Genomic DNA, 22,934 nt, shown 5'->3' on the forward strand with positions numbered 1-22,934 from the left:
AGCTGGGGGAAAATGGGGTACCTTATGGTGAGGGACAGATGAGGTTAGTGAAGGAAGCTCTGCTCACTCATTTATTCAGTGACCACAGGCAGACAGTTAGAACATGTCTGTACATAGATTTCTGAAAAACACTCAGTTATTCTGCTCCTGGACTTTATACCTCTCTAGAGAGGAAGGGGAGGCACTCAGAGAGAAACATTAAGTTGTAGCTCTAATGCACATGCCTGTGGATGGGTCACAAGAGTTAACACTGCCAGATAATTTTGCTCCTGTATTTTCCTGAAGGCTTAGACCCTTGAATGTAGAGCTTGCCATCTGGGAAGTACTTAAAGGAAACCCTCAGTTGCCTGCTTTCCTGGACCCATTCTCACCAAATAAGTCAACCAGATCCAGCACTTATTATTTTGTGTATACTAAGTGCATGTGATTTTTTTCACTTAATCCTTCTTGTAACCATGAATAATAATTACTGCTGTGCGCATTTTCAAGGTTAAAACCCTGTTCCTCAGAGTGGTAAAGTAACTTTCTCCGGGTCACAAATTTATAATGTCTGATCCTCAAGTCCACATTGATAACCACCTTTTGGAAACTAGTATAAGCAGTTTATTCTAGAGGAATATATTCCTGTAATTTGGGGCACTTTGATGTCATTCTTCTGAAATAAACTTACTTTTCCTCTCTTTAGAGTCCTGCCACCTCATGTGGATACATTGTGTCTCTCGTTCTGTGGCCTTTCTATCAGAGATGTCACTTCCCTGTCCCAGAGCTCTCAGGCCACCCAGCTCAGAGTATTGAGTCTCAATAACAATCAAATCTTTTCAGAAGCTTATGAGCCCTTCCAGGTTCTGCTGGAGAAGGTCTCAGGCACCCTGCAACATCTGGAGATAAATAATTGTATGATGACTGATTCTATTCTCTCGGCCGTCATCCCAACCCTGAACCAATGTACCCACCTCCGCGTCTTTAAGTTTGCCTTCAACCCCATTACGATGCCTGTGCTCAAGAGCCTCCTGCAGCACTTGACATCCTTGCCAAGGCTGAGGCATGTGATTTATCCCATTCCTGTCCATTGTTACCAGGATTGGAATTTTCTTTGCAGCTTGAACCGACAGAAACTTGCCGAAGTTCAGGCCCAGGTCAAAGCGATGCTTCACATGTTCCACCAGGATCACGTGAAATGGGCCACTTATTCTGAGTAATTTCCACTGTATAAGGAGTTGTTTCATCACTGATACGTGGCTGTTAAGGGTTCATTGTTTTGCCTGAAGCCCAAGTTTGTAGAGATACATATACAAAGTTCTACTGTTCCAGGAAACTGGGGTTTAGGAATGTTGGATATGTAACTGACCTCTATAAAAGAGAAACCTTTAAAAGGAAATAGAGGAATTTGAAACGTCCTCTGGGTCTCTTGCCCACTGCCCTCTACATCTTCTTCTCGTTACTAACCAAGTTATGACTATGTGATATATGCTGACTGAGGCATTATACATCACATCATTTCCTTCTCCACACTGATTGGTCCATTGATCCATTTATGGGCACTTGACACAATTCAGGTCTGTTGAAGCTCTTCCTAGAGGTGGTAGTTGTTCAGGAATTTTACCCTCTAGGTACCTGCAGATTTCCCTCTGTTTCTGATTCGCTCAGGTTGTTTATCAGGAAGCATATGCAGGTAAAAAGAAACAGACTATGCCCACTACCTAGTGGCATCTTCATCAGCATGTTACTGCCTCAATTTTCAGGTCTCAGAGCCCCGGCTTTGTTACTGGCTATTCCACACACATTCACCAAGCGTCGGTTATGATTTAGGAAATTTTCCACATGCTAAAAAAAAAAATAAAGTCCCTGATCTCACTCGAAGTGTAGATACTCCTATCATTTACTAGTTTGTCTGTTTTGCCTAGAGCATTTGAGAACTTATTTTTCCCCCATAACCCTCCTCCCCCCCCTTTTTTTAACATTTTCCCTTACATGATTGGCTCAAATGATATTGGCCTCTTTTATCCTGTTGGATAGCTACTCAGTCCTCACATCATGGCTTGAATGTTGCCTGCTCAGATAGGTTTTCTGTTCTCTCTTATTTCCCCATTTAAGTAGATTCATTCTGATGTTTCTTTGTCTTAATGTACCATGTACAGTTGCTTCATGGTACACATTGTTCCGTATGTATTCATTCTGTCTGCTATTCCACTAGAGTTGCACTGTTCAGTATGGTGCACACTAAACATATGTGATTACTGAGGTCTAGAAATTTGGCTGTTCTCAAATGTGATGTACTCTAAGTGCTAGATGCACACTGTGTATCCAAGAGTTAATAAGAAACAAAGGATGTAGAATAACTGATCAATCATTTATGTATACTGTTTCCATGTTGAACTGATAACATACTGCATTTCAAAAACAGTAAAGATAAGAGAATGTAAATTCTTTATATTGTTATATGTTAAAATGATAGCATTGTATTTCAAAGCATTGGTAAGGAAAATGTTAAAATAATTACCTGCTCCTATGTTTACAAGTCAATGTGATAAAATAAGGCATTTCAACACTCACTGAGAGAAAATACTGTTAATTAATAGATTGTTCCTAGTGTTTATATGTTGAAAGGGTAACAGAAAATGTCAAAAATTTGGTAACAAAAAAAGAATAGAAAAATAGTTAGTAGTTTGTGTATAGTGTTTCCTTGTTGAAATGAAAACAGATTGCATTTTAAAAACTTAGTAAGAAAGAAAAATGTAACAGTAATTAATAATGTGTTCATTGTTTGCATGTTGAAGTGATAAAACAATTTTTAAAGCTCAGTAAAAAAAAATTAGTTATTTTTCCAACATGTTGAAATGATAAACCATTTCAAAGTCTTGAGAAAATATAAAAATTAATACATAATTATTAAAAATAGCTAACAACTTGTTCCTAACTGCATTTAACGACTGCATTTCTCAATTTGAAAGACTAATATGTTAAAATAACTATTAAATTGTGTACATTGTTGCTTTTTTTGAAATGACAATAAATGTCATTTCAAGGGAATCATAAGGAAAGTAGAATGCAGCAAGGTTATCATTAGCCTGATACTAAAACCAGAGACAGACACTACAAGAAAAAAAATGACATGGCAACAGCTTTGATGTATATAAATAGAAAAATCCTAAACAAAATATTAGCAAAACGAATCCAACAATATATACATGGACCATACACCATAACCACACAGCATTTATTTCAGGGTCACAAGGATGATACAACATCTGCAAATCTATGTGTGATGCACCATTACAATAGAACAAAAGTTAAAACTCACATAATTATCTCAGCATATGCAGAAAAACTGTTTGACACAATTGAACATCCATTCATGAGAACAACTCTCAACAAAGTTTAGAGGGAATATGGCTCAAAATACTAAAGGCATGTATGAGAAACCCACAGCCAACATCTCAGGGAGCAGTGAAAAGCTGAAAGACTTCCTGTGGAATTCAGGTACAAGATAAGGATACCACTCACATCACTTCTATTTAACATATTATTGAAAGTCTTACTAGCCACAGCAACCAAATGAAAACAAAATCAAGTCCCCCATACTGGAAGGGAAGAGAGAAAACACATCCTTTGCAGATGACATGATACTTTGTATTGAAAGCTCTAAAGACCACCTAAAACTATTACAACTCATGAATGAATCCTTTAAAGTTGCAGGGTAGAAAATTAACATGCAGAAATCACTTACATTTCTATACACTAATAATGGAATATCACAAACAGAAAGATTTTTTAAAATTCTGTTTCAATTGCATCAAAAAGAATAAAATGCCTAGGAACACACGTAACCAAGGAGGTGAAACCCCTATACTTTAAAAACTGATGAAAGAAATTGAAGGTGAATAGAGAACTAGATATCCTGTGCTCTTGGGTTGAAAGAATTAATATTGTTAAAATGTCCATACTACCCAAAGCAATGTACAGCTTTAATGCAATCCCTATCCAAATACCCATGCCATTTTTCACGAAACTAGAACCAATAATCCAAAATTTATATGGAATCACAAAAGACCTCCAATTGCTAAAGCCATCTTGAACAAAAAGCAAAGATGGAGGTATAACCCTCTCAAAATCTAGACTATACAACAAAGCTACAGTAATCAAAACAGCATAATACTGGTACAGAACACAGACATAGATGAATGATGTAGAATAAACAGTCCAGAAATAAACCCATGCACCTATGGTCAATTAACCTATGAAAAAGGAGGCAAGATATACAATGGAGAAAAGACAGTTTTCAATACGTGGTGCTGGGAAAACGGGTCTGCTGCTAAGTCACTTCAGTCGTGTCCGACTCTGTGCAACCCCATAGACGGCAGCCCACCAGGCTCCGCCGTCCCTGGGATTCTCCAGGCAAGAATACTGGAGTGGGTTGCCGTTTCCTTCTCCAGTGCATGAAAGGGAAAAGTGAAAGTGAAATCTCTCATTCCCCGACTCTTAGCGACCCCATGGACTGTAGCCTACGAGGCTCCTCCATCCATGGGATTTTCCAGGAAAGAGTACTGGAGTGGAGTGCCATTGCCTTCTCTAGTCATGTACTTGCAAAACAAAGATTAGAACTTTCTCTCACACCATATACAAAAATAAACTCCAAAAGTTTTAAGGAGCTACGTTTAAGACTTCAAACCACAAAGCTCCTAGAAGAGAACATAAGCAGAACACTCATTGACAAAAATAGCAGTATTTTTTTGATGAGTCTTCTAAGGCAAAAGAAATAAAAGCAAAAATAGTCAAACGAGACGTAATTAAACTTAAGAGTTTTTGCACAGGCAAGAAAACCATAAAAAATGAAAACCTAAGGATTGGGATAAAATATTTGCAAACAATGTGATCAAGAAGGGTTTTGAATTCAAAATATATAAACAACTCATAGAACTAAGTATCAAAACAAAAAACAATTCAGTCAAAAATGGGCAGGAAGCCTGAATAGACATTTCTCCAGAGAAGATGTACAGATGGTTAACAGGCACAGGAAAAGATGCTCAACATCGCTAATAAGAGGGATACAAATCAAAACAACCATGAGGTACCACTTCACTGCAGTCCAAATGGATGTCATAAAAAGGTCTACAAATAACAAATGTTCGAGAGACTGTGGAGAACAGGGAGTTCTTTCACCCTGTTGGTGGGAATGGAAATTGGTGCAGCCACTATGGAAAACCATATGGAGCTCCTTCAAAAACTAAAAACTACCACATGATCCAACAATTCCACTCCTGGATATATATCCAGAACAATAACAAAAACAATGAAAAGATACATAACCCCATTGTTCATAGCAGCACTACAGTAGCAAATGTATGGCAGCAACCCGTGTCCATCAACAGATAAATGGATAGAATAATGTGGTGCACGCTCGTGCCTATGCACACACACACACAGACACAAACACAGACACACACACACACACAAACAGAGAAATATTACTCAGCCATGAAAAGAATGAAATTCTGCTATTTGCTGCAATATGGATGGACCTAGACAATATTATGTTTAGTGAAATGTCAGACATAGAAGGACACATACTGTATGACACCACTTGCATGCGGAAACTAAAAAAAGAATACAAATGAATGCATACACAAACTGGAAACAGACTCACAGATAAGGAAAACAAAATTTAGGTTACAAACGGGTGAGGGAAGGTACAAGGGACAAACTAGTGGAATGGGATTAAGAGATACAATTACTAAGTATAAAATAGATAAACAGCAATCATATACACTGTAGCACAGTGAATTATAAGCATCATCTGATAATAGCTAATATTGGGGTATAACCTGGGAAACTACTGGATCACTATGCCATACACTGCAAACTAATATAATACTGTAAATCAACTATTGTTGTTGTTTTGTCGATAAATTGTGTCCGACTCTTTTGACCCTGTGTATTAATCATTTACCACCAGGATCCTCTGTCCATGGGCTTTCCCAGGTAAGGATACTGGAGTGCATTGCCATTTCCTTCTCCATGGGATCTTCCTGACCTAGGGATTGAAGCCACATCTTATTCTTGGCAGGCAGCTTCTTTACTGCTAAGCCACTAGAAGAGTCCAAATCAACTGTACTTCAATTAAAAAGAAAAAGCATGCAAAATTCTTTAATGAATTATTCATCCTGCTTCTATAATGAAATAATATGCTACATTTCAAAGACCTACCAAAAATAAAACCCTGATTAATTAATAATGATGGTTACCACCATGCTTACATGAAAGATCTTTAATTGTACCAGTCTGATTTAAGATATTAATAATAGCAGCTTAACTTTGATTGCATGGAAAAACTCTATGCTTTTATTTTTTTCCATCTCATTTTGTGTTACTGGTGTCCTGGTTTACATCTTTTGATATTGTGAGCACTAACAAATTATTGCAACTTTATTTTTCAATAATTAATTAATTTAATTTAAATGGAGGCTAACTACTTTACACTATTTTGGTGGTTTTTGCTGTATATTGACATGAATCAGTCGCAGGTGTACATGTGTCCCCCATCCCGAACTCCCTCCCACCTCCCTCCCCATCCCATGCTTCTTGGTTATCCCAGTGAACTGGCTTTGAGTGACCTGTTTCATACATCACACTTGGACTGGTCATCTATTTCACGTATGGTAACATACATGTTTCGATGCTATTCTCTCAAATCATCCCACCCTCGCCTTCTCCCACATGGTCCTAAAATCTGTACTTTATACCCGTGTCTCTTTTACTGTCTTGCATATAGGGACATCGTTACCATCTTTCTAACTTCCATGTATATGCATTAATACACTGTGTTTGATTTTCTCACTTACTTTACATTGTATAACAGGCTCCAGTTTCATCCACCTCATTAGAACTCAGTCAAATGCAGTTTTTAATAGCTGAGTAATATTCCATTGTGTATCTGTACCACAACTTTCTTGTCCATTCGTCTGCTGATGGACATCTAGGTTGCTTCCACGTCCTAGTAAACAGTGCTGCAATGAACATCGGGGTACATGTGTCTCTTTCAATTCCAGTTTCCTGGGTGTGTATGCCCAGCAGTGGGATTGCTGGGTCATGTGGCAGTTGTATTTTCTGTTTTTCAAGGAATCTCCACACCGTTCTCCATAGTGGCTGTAGTAGTTTGCCTTGCCACCAACCGTGGAAGAGGGTTCCGTTTTCTCCACACCCTCTCCAGCATTTACTGTAGACTTTCTGACGGGACCCATCTGGCCAGCATGAGATGGTACCTCATTGTGGTTTTGCTTTTCATTTCTCTGAAAATGAGTGATGTTGAGCATCTTTTCATATGTTTGTCAGCCATCCGTGTGTTTTCTTTGGAGAAATGTCAGTTTAGTTCTTTGGCCCATTATTTGATTGGGTCATTTATTTTTAATACATTTCACTTTTATACGGAAGTTTCAAGTGTTCTCAATTTGACTATTTGCTTTACTTTTTCTTGTGAGTTACATCCTTTCCAAGGATTTTATGTTTATTAGTTGGTGTCTTTTTGTTTCCGCTTAAAGAACTCCCTTGAGCATTTTGTTTAAGGCAGGTCTAGTGGTGAAAAACTCCCTCAGCTTTGGTTTCTCTGGGAATGTCGTTATCTTTCTTTTCTGAAGGACAGCCTTTCTGAATAGAGTATTCTTTGTTGTCACTTGTTTTCTTTCAGCACTTTGAATATATCATCCCACTCTCTCCAGGACTGCAAGGTTTCTTTTCAGAAATTTCCTGATAGCCTTATGGGGTTGCCTTTTATGTGACAAGTCGCATTTCTCTCACAAACTTAAAAATTCTCTCCTTTAAAGGGAACCATCTTACAGTATCGGTGGTAATGTAAATTGATACTGCCACTATGGAGAACAGTATGGAGGTTCCTTAAAAAAGCTAAGCATATGTATGGCAAAAACCACTACAATATTGGAAAGTAATTTGCCCCCAACTAAATAAATCAATTTATTTAAAAAAATAAAAATTAAAAAAATAAAAAAGTAATAAAAAAAAAAAGCTAAGCATAGAATTATCATATCACCCAGCAATCTCCCTCTTGGGCATACACCCAGAGAAAACCATAATTGAAAAAGACACATGGCCCCAGTGTTCATTGCAGCACTATTTACAATACCCTGGACATAGAATCAACGTAAATCTCCATCACAGAAGAATGCACAAAGAAACCGTGGTACATATATACAAATATATACAACGGAATGTTCCTCAGACACTGAAAGGAATGACGTAGATACTGTATACAGAGGGAAGGAATTCAAAGTGAGAAAAAGGAACATCATACAGTAACAATTGTGGAATCTAGAAAAAAGACACCGATGAACTTATCTGTAAAGCAGAAATAAAGACAGACATAGAGAATGGACTCATGGATACTGAGGGTGGGGTAGGGTGTGGGATGCATTGGGGGACTGAGATTGACACACACACCCTACTAGGTATAAAGTAGGTAACTAATGAAAACCTACTGTATAGCACAGGAAACTTTACTCAGTGCTCTGTGGTGACCTAAATAGGCAGGAAAACCAAAAACGAGGGGATATATGTTGATGTATAGCTGACTAACGTTCCTGGATACCAAACTAACACAATATTTTAAAGCAAATATACTCCAAGAAAAACTGATCTTAAAAAAGTTGAAATGAAATTCTGTATTGTAAGAACTCAAAATAAGTAAAATATCAAGACAGTTAGAAAAAAAAACAATTCTTTTCCTGTCTTTGACTTTTGAGGTTTTTATTAAAATGTGTCTTCATATAACCTACTCTGAGATGATATTGCTCAGGAAATTGTGAGTTTTATGAATTCGGATGTCGATGTTGTTCCATAAATTGAGTAGTTTTCAGCCATTATTTCCACAAATAAAATTTTCCATTTTCTGTCTTTCCTCCTCCTTCTGTCTCCTCCTCCTCCATCTCTTTTGTCTCCTTACCTAGGGTCCCCCATTATGGGTCCATGTAATGGGGTTCAAAAAGTCTCATAGATTTCCACCACTCTTTTTCATTTTTTTCATGTCTGATTAGATAACTTGAAATTATCTATTTTTGAGTTCATAAATTCTTTCTTCTGCTTGACACAGTCTGCTGTTCAAGGTCTCTAGAATATTTCTACTCTCATCCATTGTATTCTTCAGCTCCAGAATATCTTTTTGGGCTCCTTTTCATGGTTTCTATCTTCTTGTTGACTTTCCATTCTGTTCAATTATTGCTTTCCTGATCTCATTGCGTTGTCTTGTAGCTGTCTGAGCATCTTTAAAGCAATCATTCTGAATTGTTTGTCAGGCACTTCATGGACCTGCGTTTCTATGGGGTCAATTACTGGGATATTAACTTGTTCATTAGTGCGGTGTTGGGCTTCCTAGATTTTTCCCATTGCTGGAAATCTCACGTTGGTGTCTTCACATTTGAGGAATCACTCTCCTCCACAAGTCTTTAGGAACTTTCTTCAGGAGATAAGCACGTGCACCAGTCAGCCAAGCTAGGTATACTGGGGGGTCTCTTAGCCTTCCTCTATGTATTCATCTGATCAACCCCTCTTGTTCATCTTGTGAATGAAGTGTTAGGATGATATACACCGTCTGTGAATTGCACAAAGCTAGCACATGTGATGATAGCCTCTTATTTATTATCCCTATCTTGGTCCCCAGAAGTGATTAAGGTACAACTGTTCACCCCATCAAGCAAAGTGGTCCCAGTTCTCTTTCTATGCCTGTGCATGTTCTGTAGAGGTTTGATTGCACCTTCAGCAGGGGTGTCTATGGAATGCCAATTTTGAAGAGGAAGGACTCAAGGAGTGCTGAGGATGCTTGTAGGCCAATTGGGGCTTCCCTGGGTGATGGGTCCTGTGAAGTTTGTGAGGGGCAGTCCGTGAGGCAGTTAGTAGGAACAGCAGAGATTTGTTGAATTGGTGTCCAATTGGCTGTCATTCTTTCCCCAACTCGTTGTGTGCTGTTGTTCAGTTGGTCAGTCGTGTCCAGTGCTTTGCGAAACATGGACTGCACCATGCCAGGCTTCCCTGTCCTTCGCTATCCACTGAAGTTTGCTCAAACTCATGTCTACTGAGTCGATGTCATCAAACCATCTCATCCTCTGTGGCCCCCTTCTCCTCCTGCCCTAAATCTTTCACAGCATCAGGGTCTGTTTCAGTGACTTGGCTCTTTGCATAAAGCAGCAAGGGTGCTGGAGCTTCAGGGTCAGCATCAATCCTTCCAATGAATGTTCAGGGTTGATTTCCTTTAGCACTGAATGGTTTGATCATCGTGCTGTCCAAGGGACTCTCAAGAATATTCTGCAGCACCACAGTTCAAAAACAGTAATTCTTCAGTGCTCAGCCTTTTTATGCTCCACCTCTCACATCCATACATGACTACTGGCAAAACTATAGCTTTGACTATATGGACATTTATCCGCAAAGTGATGTCTCTGCTTTTGAATATGATGTCTAAGTTTGTCATAGCTGTTTTCCAAGGAGAAAGCATCTTTTAATTTCATGGCTGCAGTCACCGTCTGCCGTCTGCAGTGATTTTGAAGCCAAAGCAAATAAGATCTCATACTCTTTCCATTGTTTCCCCACCTATTTGCCATCAAGTGGTGGGGTCAGAGGCCATGATCTTGGTTTTCTGAATACTGACTTTTAAGCCAACACTTTCACTCTCTTTCTTCCTCTTCATCAAGGGGCTCTTTAGTTCCTCTTCGCTTTCTGCCATTAAGGTGGTGTCATCTGCATATCTGAGGTTACTGATACTTCTTCAGTCAATCTTGATTCCAGTTTTAGTTTCATCCACCCTGGCATTTTGCATGATGTACTCTGCATATAATTAAATAAGCAGGGTGACAATATATAGTCTTGAGGTACTCCTTTCCCAATTTGGAACCAGTCCATTGTTCCATGTCTGGTCCTAACTGTTGCTTCTTGACCTGCATACAGGTTTCTCAGGAGGCAGGTAAGGTGGTCTGGTATGTTCATCTCTTTAAGAATTTTCCACAGGTTGTTGTGATTCACACACTCAGTGGATTTAGTATAGGCAATGAAGGAGAAGTAGGTGTTTTTCTGGAATTCTCTTGCTTTTCCTATGATCCAACAGATGCTCTCAATTTGATCTCTGGTTTCTCTGTCCTTTCTGAATCCAGCTTGTACATTTGGAAGTTTTCAGTTCACATACTATTGAAGCCTAGCTTGAAGGATTTTGAGGCTTACTTTGCTAGCAGGTGAAATGAGTGCAATTGTGGGGTAGTTTGAATATTCTTTGGCATTTCCCTTCTTTGGGATTGCAATGAAAACTGACCTTTCCCTGTCCTGTGGCCTGTGCTGAGGTTTTGTGTGCATTTTTGCTTCCCTTGTAGCTCAGTTGGTAAAGAAGCTGCCTGCAGTGCAGGAGACCCAGGTTTGATCCCTGGGTCGGGAAGATGCCCTGGAGAAGGAAATGGCAACCCATTCTAGGATCCTTGCCTGGAAAATCTCATGGACACAGGAGCCTGGTGGGCTGCAGTCCATGTGGTTGCAAAGAGTTGGGCCTGATTGAGCGACTAACACTGACTTACTTACACTTCTTAATATCTTCTGTTTCTGTTAGGCATATACACTTTCTGTCCTTTATTGTGCCCATCTTTGCATGAAATATTCCCTTGGTATCTCTAATTTTCTTGAAGACATCTCGACTCTATCCCTTTCTATTGTTTTCCTCTATTTCTTTGCATTGTTCGTGAAGAAGGCTTTATTTTCTGTCCTTGCTATTCTTTGAAATTCTGCATTCAGATGGGTACATCTTTCCATTTCTCCTTGCCTTTCACTTCCCTTCTTTTCTCAGCTATTTCTAAGGCATCCTCAGACAACCATTTTGCCTGTCTGCATTTCTCTTTCTTGGTGATGATTTTGATCATTGCCTCCTGTGCAGTGTTAGGAACCTCCATCCATAGTTCTTCAGGCACTCTCTCTATCAGGTCTAATCCCTTGAAGCTATTTGTCACATGCACTGCATAATCCTAAGGGATTTGATTTAGGTCATATCTGAATGGCCTAGCGGTTTTCCCTACTTTCTTCAACTTAAGTCTGAATTTTGCAATAAGGACTTGATTATCTGAGCCACAGTCAGCTCCCAGTCTTGTTTTTGCTGACTGTATAGAGATTCTCCATTTTTGACTGCAAAGAATACGATCAATCTGATTTCGGTATTGACCATCTGGTGATGTCCAGCTCCTTGCTCTCCCAAGATTATTTAGCCCTGCTATTCCTTCTGGGTTCTGTATTTAGGCAAGAAAGAAGTGCAATTCTTGGGCAGCCTCTAGCACCACTGAATCATTTAGGTGTTCACCACACTCTCACCTTCCCTTGTGGGAAGTATTACCAGTCTAGTGCATCTCTCTAGGCAATGATATGTGTAGTCTTGGTGGAAGATTGATATTGGTTAAATGACCCTGTTCTTAGTGTCTTCAATGTGTCTATTCTTGGATTTTTTTAATAAATACATCAGGGTGCTGAGCCTTTACCACGGGACACTGGGGCTCCTAGGAAAAAAAACTCTCCATTGTTATTTGCCAAAATGTGTACTTGCAGATTCCTGCCAACTTCCTGACATCACACTCCACAATTATGTATTGAATGGAAAATATTTGAGTGGATATAAAAGAGGCAATCCATGAAAATGTTCATTCTAGTCTGGTACTACGCAAGTCTATGAATTACAAGTTTATGTGCACTGTGTTTCACATGGAAGGGGTCCACACTACACTGAAGAGTCATATCAGGAGAAAAGACAGAGCTCATAAATCAACACCATACACAGAATCCCTGTGGTCTCATTTCTCTCCATCCTTTACTGGGCAGAAGTTTTCATTGTGAAGGCAATTTTTTATTTCTGTGCTGTGGTACTCCTCACAGGATGAGCCTATTATTCAACCTATTACATTCACCCCAGAGCTGTTGAATACTACATTGTGATGACTGATGCTCAGTCACCTCAGTCGAGTCCGACTCTTTGCGACCCTATAGGATGTAGCCTGCCAGGCTGCTCAGTCCTTGGGATTCTCCAGGCAAGAATACTGGAGTAGGTTGCCATGCCCTCATTCAGCGAATCTTCCCGACCCAGGGCTTGATCCCAGGTCTCAGGCCTTGCAGGCAGATTCTTTATCACTGAGCCACCAGGGACTGGAGGGTAAGCATACTCTGCTTTATGTCATAGAGTGCTACCTGGAACTGCTTCTCTTCTTTCCCATTGGTTAATACCGACAATAGAGTTACATCTATTTATGTAAATGAATTTCACAAAGATACAAACAAAAACAGGTTTTGAATACAATTTCCGCAGAAATAACACAGTTTCATCTGATGCTAGTAATATCACTGTACTGTTGCTAGGTAAGTCAGCTTTGCTTTCTGAAAGTACATTCACATAGAGTATCTAGCTCACTTGTACATATTTGTGTTAGACCCAGGATTTCAGTATTTACCTTCAGGGTAACAGCATCACAAGTGTTCTGTTGCTATCATTTCCCACTTCTCCATGTGAGATGAAGCCACTCCTTCTCCTAAAGCCACTGGCACCAACTTCCAAAACGGCCAGCTCAAAGCAAAAAAATAACAGAAGAGAAATTTGTTCTCATGAAATCCTACCAAATCACGGGCAAGCTCATCAAGCTGCTTGCCTAAATACAGTGCTTGATAATGTCTAAACTGGCCCCCAGAGATACAGATCTTTAACTGCTGACTGGGGTCCACTGATGCAACTCAAAGTTTTTAGAAGGTCCTGAGAAAAACCTGGTAATCCTCTCAGAGAAAGAGTGACCGATTGGAGTATCAGGTCTGACAGAAGCAAAATCTGACTTGAAGAGGGATAAGGAGAAGGCCAGAATTTGTCTTTTGATGTAAAAAGTTGAGCCCAGTCACCCTCAGGAGAGCATAGTTGGGCTAGGTAAAATTGTTGTGCCTATTAAAAGAAGTATACTAATTAAAAGAAACTATAATCACATGCTAATTAAAAGAACTATATTTGGCCTTGATGTCAGATTCCATTCTATGACTATATATAGATGTTTCCTAACTCTGTCTTAAAATTTTAGAGTAATTTCTATTTTAAATAAAGATAAGCCTCATTTGTGGCTCTTAATTTTGTGTGTCCCATAAGTAATTCTCCACAGTTAGATGAGACACAGTCACTTGCACAAGTAAATGTCTTCACTTACTGTTCTTCACTCCAAAACTTAGGACATTTTTCAGTAAGCCTAGAACCACAAACAGAGTCTCTTGTCTTTTCTAAATTCCTCATCTTTAGCCACAATGGAAAATTAGATCTGCTGCATTTTCTTCAGCTCATATATATAGCCATGCCATATTGCAGAAACCTAGCAAAACATCCCCAGTAATGTATAGCATTGTTTACCAAAGCCAGCAAACCAGAAAGATTAGGACAAACTAATTTTGGACATACTGATGATCCTGCAGTTTCCCACACAAACCAGCAAAATAGGTGTTTCTGGATGTTCAGTTTAACAACAAGCTCAACCCTACAAGATATGTTCCTACTCTTTTTCTCTCCATTCTGGGGAGACACAGACAGAATATGAACTGTAAGATCTAATCAATTCAGATTCCACTCATTTGTAACTGTTGTAATTCAGGCACATGGAGTATGGTGATTAAATGCTCTGATAGCTTCTTTTCTGGGTTTATTTAAAAGAAGAAAATGTTTTCAGCTAACATGAAGCTATTCATGTACTGCGCGCACACACACACACACACACACACACACACAGAGAGAGAGAGAGATAGCTTTCTACTATACACAAAACTTAGAGGCCATGAAATAGATTCAGCTGTGACTGGGTCTAATTAGCAGTAGTACTAGAAATGACTTATGTGGCATTCCAAAGAGATCTGTCATGATCTCATCTTTTCAGTAACTGAGGCTGATTTGCCAGATTTTGTCAATTAGTAAAGTTTATCCCACTGTTACTTTTCAGTGTGAACCTAGTGTGTGACCAGAACACAGAGTCTGGAACCAGCCTGCTGTCTGTATACCATTCTTGGTTGGCCACCTACAATATCCATGACCTCTTGGTCAAGAGAATGATTTCATACCTCTGGAATTCCTTGTCCTCATCATAACCTTCTGTACCAGCACCAATCTATAGAGTTACCTCTCTGAAATGAGTTATCCTTTTAAAGCGTATGGCTCATAGTAATCAATAGACACGGATTTTCTCCCCAAATTAAGAACTGCAACTCAGCAGATTTGTTTTAATCATTTAGACCTGCATGAGACTGAAGTCAACAGTGCTTATGTGGACACGCTGCTTTGGCTCATACAGTAGTTTCTGCAGCAGTAGTTTCCTTTGCTATTATTTTCTCCCATTCTGAAGGCTGTCCTTTCACTTTGCTTATGGTTTCCTTTGTTGTGCAAAAGCTTTAATTTTAATAAGGTCCCGTTTGTTTATTTCTGCTTTTATTTCCAATATTCTGGGAGGAGGGTCATAGAGGATCCTGCTGTGGTTTATGTCGGAGAGTGTTTTGCCTATGTTTTCCTCTAGGAGTTTTATAGTTTCTGGTCTTACGTTTAGATCTTTAATCCATTTTGAGTTTATTTTTGTGTATGGTGTTAGAAAGTGTTCTAGTTTCATTCTTTTCCAACTGGTTGACCAGTTTTCCCAGTACCACTTGTTAAAGAGTTTGTCTTTTCTCCATTGTATATGCTTGCTTCCTTTGTCAAAGATATGGTGTCCATAGGTGCGTGGATTAATCTCAGGGCTTTCTATTTTCTTCCATTGATCTATATTTCTGCCCTTGTGCCAGTACCATACTGTCTTGATGACTGTGGCTTTGTAGTAGAGCCTGAAGTCAGGTAGGTTGATGCCTCCAGTTCCATTCTTCTTTCTCAAGATTGCTTTGCCTATTCGAGGTTTTTTGTATTTCCATACAAATTGTGAAATTATTTGTTCTAGTTCTCTGAAAAATACTGTTGGTAGCTTGATAGGGATTGCATTGAATCTATAGATTGCTCTGGGTAGTATACTCATTTTTGCACTATATTGATTCTTCTGATCCATGAACACGGTATATTTCTCCATCTATTTGTGTCCTCTTTGATTTCTTTCATCAGTGGTTTATAGTTTTCTATATTTAAGTCTTTTGTTTCTTTAGGAAGATGTATTCCTAAGTATGTTATTCTTTTCATTGCCACGGTGAATGGAATTGTTTCCTTAATTTCTCTTTCTGTTTTCTCATTGTTAGTGTATAGGAATGCAAGGGATTTCTGTGTGTTGATTTCATATCCTGCAACTTTACTATATTCATTGATTAGCTCTAGTAATTTTCTGGTGGAGTCTTTAGGGTTTTCTATGTAGAGGATCATGTCATCTGCAAATAGTGAGAGTTTTACTTCTTCTGTTCCAAAGCTGGATTCCATTTATTTCTTTTTCTGCTCTGATTGCTGTGGCCAAAACTTCCAAAACTATGTTGAGGAGTAGGGGTGAGAGTGGGCACCCTTGTCTTGTTCCTGACGTTAGGGGAAATGCTTTCAGTTTTTCACCATTTAGGATAATGTTTGCTTTTCTTTGCATTTGTTTTTGTCATAGTTATTTTTCTTCCTATCTTTATCTCATTCTGCCCAGAAAATAGTACAGCACTACTGTTACTACTAATCCCAATGAAGCCTTAAATTATAACTGGCTCCTAAACAGAGAGAAATCATATTCTGAATATGCAATTGGGAAACCTAGTTTCTGGAGCCCCAGTAGACATAGGCTGGCATGCCTTTGCCTTAAGGAGATTGTTCATCAAAGAGTGCTTGGGGTTCCAAATAATCTGGCTCCATTGATTGTCATTTCTGGGCAGATATTGCTATCACTGCTATTACCACGCCAGAACAGCCTAAGAGATGAGATTGAAGAAGCTCTGGACATAGATCTCCTCAAGCAGGAAGCAGAGCATGGGGCCCTGGATGTCCCTCATCTCTCCAACTACATTCTTAATTTGATGACCCTGCTGTGTGCACCAGTCCGAGATGAAGCAGTGCGAAAACTAAAGAGCATAACAGATCCTGTGCAGTTACTGAGGTGAGAAACTAGATGTACTGTTCCTGAACACTAGATGTAATATCCTGTCGTAGACACTGTACCAGAAAACTCTGGCCCAGATACTGGGTTATAGCCCCTGGCTTGCCTAGTTTTTCTATACTGAAGAACGGAGTAATACCTCTATTGTTCCTCTCTGGATTATTGGCTTTTATTTTCAAAGGATGGCTTCTCAGAAGCCTTTTGATGATCTTCAGATCATTTGGACCCTTTCTAAGAAATGATGCTGTTCAGATACTGGCTTCCCAGGTGACACTGGTGGTAAAGAATCCCCCTGCCAATGTAGGAGATGCAAGAGAAGAGGGTTCACTGCCTGGGTCGGGATGATCCTGTGGAGAAGGAAACGGCAACCCACTCCAACATTCTTGTCTAGACACTAGAGTACAGTATCTGTTTCTCTGGGAGATTTCAAGCAGCACTTTTGCAGATAATTTCTTATGTATCCTAACTCAAACCTCGTGGGGGAACAGGAATGAGGATGATCCCTGTTTCACAGATAGAAGAACCAAGACCCAGAGGTAAAGTCATAAGCCAAATGAGTTGCAAATTCAACCACCATCATCCCAACTACCCACAGAGAGTTAGAATTTTAGTCATTTTTCTGAGATGGAGTACCTACAGTGGAAAGAGCGCTAGACTGGTAACTAAAAGGTCAGAAGATGCATCTGTTCCTAGCTCTGATAACAACTCACACTGTGGCCTTGGGTCCCTGGTTGCAATGTCTGTATTTGTAAACTGAAGTAGGACTGCGGTTTTTAAGGCCATTTTTAACTCTAAGACACTGCGATTTTAGGACTCTTAGCTTGAGTTCCACCTCACCCCACTAGATTACCTTTTAGAGTGTAAGCATGTGATTTTTCCTCCATTGACAGGGGCATCTTCCATGTTCTGGGCCTGATGAAAATGGACATGGTAAACTATCCTATACAGAGCCTCCCACCCTACCTGAAGGAACATTCTATCTGGTATGAATGAGCTAAATTCCAGGAACTCCTCAACAAGCAACCCAGTATGTTCAAAATTTAAGGACAAGAGAGGGGGAGATTTGACTTTGGGTCTGATTTCTTGCACTGATAGGATACTTTCTTTTTTATTTTTTGATAAATAGTTTCTCCCTGTTGGACAGGGGGCTAGGGCGTGGGGTAGGAAGAAGGAACATTTCTCCAAGAGAAAAAATGTACAAAATCACTTATTTATTGAGGAAGAATATATCCTCAAGCCTTACTTTTCAAGCCTTGGTGTTTGAAGATATTTACATATTCCCTTCTATGTCATAGATCTCCTTGATTGCACCACAAAATGGCTAACGAAAATAGCTCTAGACCTCACTACACCACCTTCAAGTTCTCCTGACTCTCCCAGCTCCTCCAGCATGGCCCGTTCATCTCCAAATTGGGCAGTGGACAACCCACAACTTCCCAGTTCCACAATGGTGCTGTTCCAGGGTTACCTGAACCTTCTTCTCTGGGATCTTGACAGTAACGAGTTTCCCGAGGTAGGAACATAGGTTAGAATATTGCCTTTTTGTTTTGTATTCGATACCTTAACTAAAACACTCTTCTGACAGCTTGCTTTTCCCTGCCTCACCAGACTCTGCTAATGGATAGAATCCAGCTGCGGGACATGGAGTCCCAGTTGAAGCAGTTGGCCATTCTGGCCTCAGTCTTGCTAGTGGCCAGAAGTTTCTCTGGTAGCGCTTTATTCAGTTCGACTGAATTTGTGAATAAACTGAAACACATAACCAAGGCCCTGATGGGGGAATTTAACTCCAGGTAAACTTCATAGAGGCTTCCCCGGTGACTCAGTGGTAAAGAATCTGTCTGCCAATGCAGGAGACCCAGATTTGAACCTTGGGTCAGGAAGATCCCCTGGAGTAAGAAATGGCAACCCACTCCAGTGTTCTTGCTTGGAGAATTCCATGGATAGATGAGCCTGGCAGGCTGCAGTCCACGGGGTTGCAAAAGAGTCAGACATGACTTAGAGACTAAACAACATGAGCAACAACAAATTTCCTAGATCTTTCTGAGAGTGGAAACTAGTATGTTGGTTTTGGAACTTAGGCAGTTAATGTATTACTGCCTTATTATTCATCATTAACCACGCAAAAGACCTTGGGCATCATCTTCAAAGGTCATTGGTGCTTTTTGATAAACTGTTTTAAGGCTTGTGATGGAAACAAAACCTATTTCCAAGGAGGTGAGTGTGGTAACTAGTTTGCTATGAAAGATCCAGTACTGTGTGTGCTAAAAGTGAGTCATTATATACTTAAATAAGTGACACTGGATTTGTGTTTGTATATCCAGAAGTTGATCCCTTGGTCAATATGTATCCATAATTTGCTTCATGCAGGGCACCTCAGCTGAAGTAAAAAGAAGAACTGGAAGTTCAGACCTCAATATATTTACAAGTTAATTGCTGAAGTAGGGAAGACAACTATGGAAAATGCCTAAGAAATCTTAAAACAGAATTTGAATAAAGTTTATGGGGCCAAAGAATACTGAGTAGATCCAAGAATGGAACTGAACCCTTGTCTAATTTGTTTCATTTGAAGTGGAGAATAGTATGAATTAGTTGATATGTACGAATTAATATGTGTGAAATAGTTGACATCTTGAGGGTAACAATGAAATGATTTGAAATGCTGAGTCCCCTGTTAGTGGTGGAGAGCTGGAATTCTTTTGTAAGTGGACCTGGCTTCTGGTGTTGGACTCTCTGGGCTTTGCCCCTATGCCAAGGTCACTCTGCTTTCTGTCCTTCATTATCTAGGCCTGAAGAGGCTATGGTGACTGTGAGTGAACAAGTGTCTCAGAAAATACGTGAACGCCTCAAAGACATGGGCCTAACTGCCCTGAGTAGTGAAAAGAAAGCCTCTCTTAGAGGCCAACTTCAGAACATCGCCAAGAAAGAGAACCATGTTCGTAGCATCATTGGTAAGAGTCCTCCTATGGTGGTGGGGCTGGGAAGGGGTGGCAAGAATGTGGAAGGTAAGAAGGTGGATTCAAGCCTGGAAGTCAATTGTGAAGCCATTCGAAAATGGAATGATCGTTGGGAAAGTCTTTTGGCTTTAGTTTCTTTATGTATGATGTGCAGAACTGAAATAGATCTCTTTCAGTTTGAAGGTTTTAAGGTCAGCTAGGATGCGTAACTTGCAGGTGCTAGTGCTGAGTGATTCCTGGTCATTCTCTAACTATAACCCAAGACCTGTGATGGGAAACCCTTTCTATATCCCATGCTTTAAGTTACCATGACGGTCACTACTTCCCTCTAAGGAGCTGATGCTAATTTAAGCCGAAGGATATATTCCCTGCAAGAATGGGAGCAGTGAACTCGACCACCTTGCTTCTAATTTTTGAATCTTGACATAGTCTGATATGGTTGTAGGACCCAGTGTTGGTACACTGGCTGCAATGTGTGTCCTTAGAATTTCATGTACAATGTCTAGGATCCTCTTGTTAGGCCACACACATCGGGAGCTCACTTAGCACCCCATAACATTATAAACAGCCAGAGACTTACTGGCTGGACATCTTTCAATAATGCATTGCTTTTAGGAGCTTTATAGCATTCCTTCTTCCAAAAGAAAAGAAAAAAATTCATTAACATGGTTTACCTAAATGAGTGGGTAGGTCAGTGAAAATGTGTTAATTTAAACGTCGGTGAACAGAGAGGGCAAGGGCATTGTGAATTTCTTCTGAAACCTCTTTGATCTTTCCCTTTTAACTTTTTTCTTGCACACAGATCAGCAGACCCACTTGTTTCTCAAAGGCTGTTTGGTTCACAGGATGCAGGAGTCTCTGCTAGACTTCCCTGTTGGCATTATTCTCATCAAGGGGGAGTTGACAAAACTGGGTTGGAAGTTTTTCAATCTGATGCGTCACAATCAGCAGGTATTTAGCCCCTATTATGATGAAATCCTTAAAGATATCATCCCTCCAGCTCAGGCCCAAGAAACAGAAGTGGAGTCTATCTGACAGTGCCAGACCCCAGTCTGGCAACAGGGACCCAGGAGAGAGGGCTCAGCATGTTCCTGGGATGACATCACCTGTGGCGAGCCGAGTAACATCTTCCTCACTATGGCCTGGACTCAGGGCTGCAGGATTCCAGCATGTAAATACAAACTGGCCCAGCCCCCTTCATAATAAACTTCTGTGCTGCAAGAAAACCTTGGTTCCTTCTGTGTTGCGACTGAATCCAGGTTTCGTGCCCTTATCCCCTACTGTCTGAGAACCCATGAGCTCGCAGTTCTCTTTCACTGGCTCATCATCTTCCTGCCTGGCTTGAGCAGGCATCAGGGCATCGGCTGCTAGCATTGTTTCCTCCAATGGAAAATCATTTCCTTGAGGGCTGTGAAAACTTTCTCTGGAATTTTTCCAAAGTATGAGTTCTGGAAGTATAAGGGCTTCTAGAGGTTGGGAATACGCTGAGTTACAGATCAGGGGAAGACATAGAACCCTAATTCCAGTATCACATTTTCCCTATAATTTTCAAACTGCAGTAATAGTAAGAGCCGCCACATCCTGTTCTGGTGTGGAGGACATGAAGCAGTATGCAAAAGTGAGGACTGGGTTAAAGTCAATATTGTCTGCCAACAAGCATTCATTTGAGGATATTTCTCAGCCTCAATGGGCGCGCTCTCTCTCTCTTTCTCTCTTTAGTGATCCTGGGGGTAAGTTTTAGACTCTCTCAAACCAATTGCAAATGCAAGCACTTAGGTCACAGACACTTGTTTCAAGTTCATCTCTGGTTCCATTAGGTCACAGACACTTGTTTCAAGTTCATCTCTGGTTCCATTCTGTAGCTAAATCTTCTATTGTCACATTTCTAGGCTTAGAACACTTCTTTCTTCTTGAGATAAATGACCTGGGTATTCAAGAGTGGGACAGCCACCATGTTTCTTCCCGCTTGCAGTCTAAGCCTCTAACTCCCAGATTGTGATTGTCAATTCATTTGGCATCACAAATGACAGATGTCCTAGATTCACAAAGATCTGGGCTTGTTTTCTTCAATTGTAGAGAGTCACCCTATCATTTGACCTTTGACTGTGTGGATCACAACAAACTGTGGAAAATTTTGAAAGAGATGGGAATATCTGACCACTTGACCTGTCTCCTGAGAAATCTGTATGCAGGTCAAGAAGCAAGAGTTAGAACCAGACATGGAACAACTGACTGGTTCCCAATCGGGAAAGGAGTATGTCAAGGCTGTATACTGTCACCCTGCTTATTTAACTTATATGCAGAATACATCATGGGAAATGCTGGAATGGATGAAGCACAAACTGGAATCAAGATTGCCAGGAGGAATATCAATAACCTCAGATATGCAGTTGACACCTCACTTATGGCAGAAAGCGAAGAAGATCTAAAGATCCTCTTGATGAAAGTGAAAGAAGAGAGTTAAAAAAAGTTGGCTTAAAACTCAACATTCAGAAAACTAAGATCATGGCATATGGTCCCATCACTTCATGGGAAATAGATGGGGAAACAGTGGAAACAGTGACAGACTTTATTTTTTGGGGCTCCCAAATCACTGCAGATGGTGGCTGTAGCCATGAAATTAAAAGACACTTGCTCCTTGGAAGAAAAGTTCTGACCAACTTAGACAGCATATTAGAAAGCAGAGATATTACTTTGCCAACAAAGGTCCGTCTAGTCAAAGCTGTGGTTTTTCCAGTAGTCATGTATGGAAGTGAGAGTTGGATTATAAAGAAAGCTGAGTGCCAAAGAATTGATGCTTTAGAACTGTGGTGTTAGAGAGGACTCTTGAGAGTCCCTTGGAATGCGAGGAGTTCCAACCAGTCAATCCTAAAGGAGATCAGTCCTGAATATTCATTGGAAGGGCTGATGTTGACGC

The 22,934-nt window shown here is 40.0% G+C and overlaps 2 protein-coding genes across 3 annotated transcripts in view; both read left to right on the plus strand.

Annotated features, from left to right (window-relative positions):
• LOC145536937 (melanoma antigen preferentially expressed in tumors-like) overlaps positions 1-2,655 on the plus strand; it is a 29,861-nt gene extending 27,206 nt beyond the window's left edge. For both annotated transcript variants that reach the window (XM_081567253.1, XM_081567254.1), the window contains exon 4: positions 686-2,655. In XM_081567253.1, coding sequence (XP_081423379.1) covers positions 686-1,199 — 514 coding nt within the window. In that variant the 3' untranslated portion in view covers positions 1,200-2,655. The remainder of the gene's footprint in view (positions 1-685) is intronic.
• Positions 2,656-5,020: 2,365 nt separating this feature from the next.
• LOC145535650 (T-complex protein 11-like X-linked protein 2) lies at positions 5,021-21,128 on the plus strand. The gene is given in 7 exon segments (XM_081564047.1): positions 5,021-5,068; positions 16,843-17,063; positions 17,954-18,090; positions 18,359-18,576; positions 18,672-18,853; positions 19,848-20,011; positions 20,820-21,128. Coding segments are annotated over 7 exon segments (1,203 nt in total). The 3' UTR covers positions 21,053-21,128.
• The last annotated feature ends 1,806 nt before the right edge of the window (positions 21,129-22,934 follow it).

This window comes from Giraffa tippelskirchi, chromosome X (assembly GCF_054371585.1).
Source record: "Giraffa tippelskirchi isolate mGirTip1 chromosome X, T2T-mGirTip1v1.2.pri, whole genome shotgun sequence".
NCBI classification, from domain to species: Eukaryota; Metazoa; Chordata; class Mammalia; order Artiodactyla; family Giraffidae; genus Giraffa; species Giraffa tippelskirchi.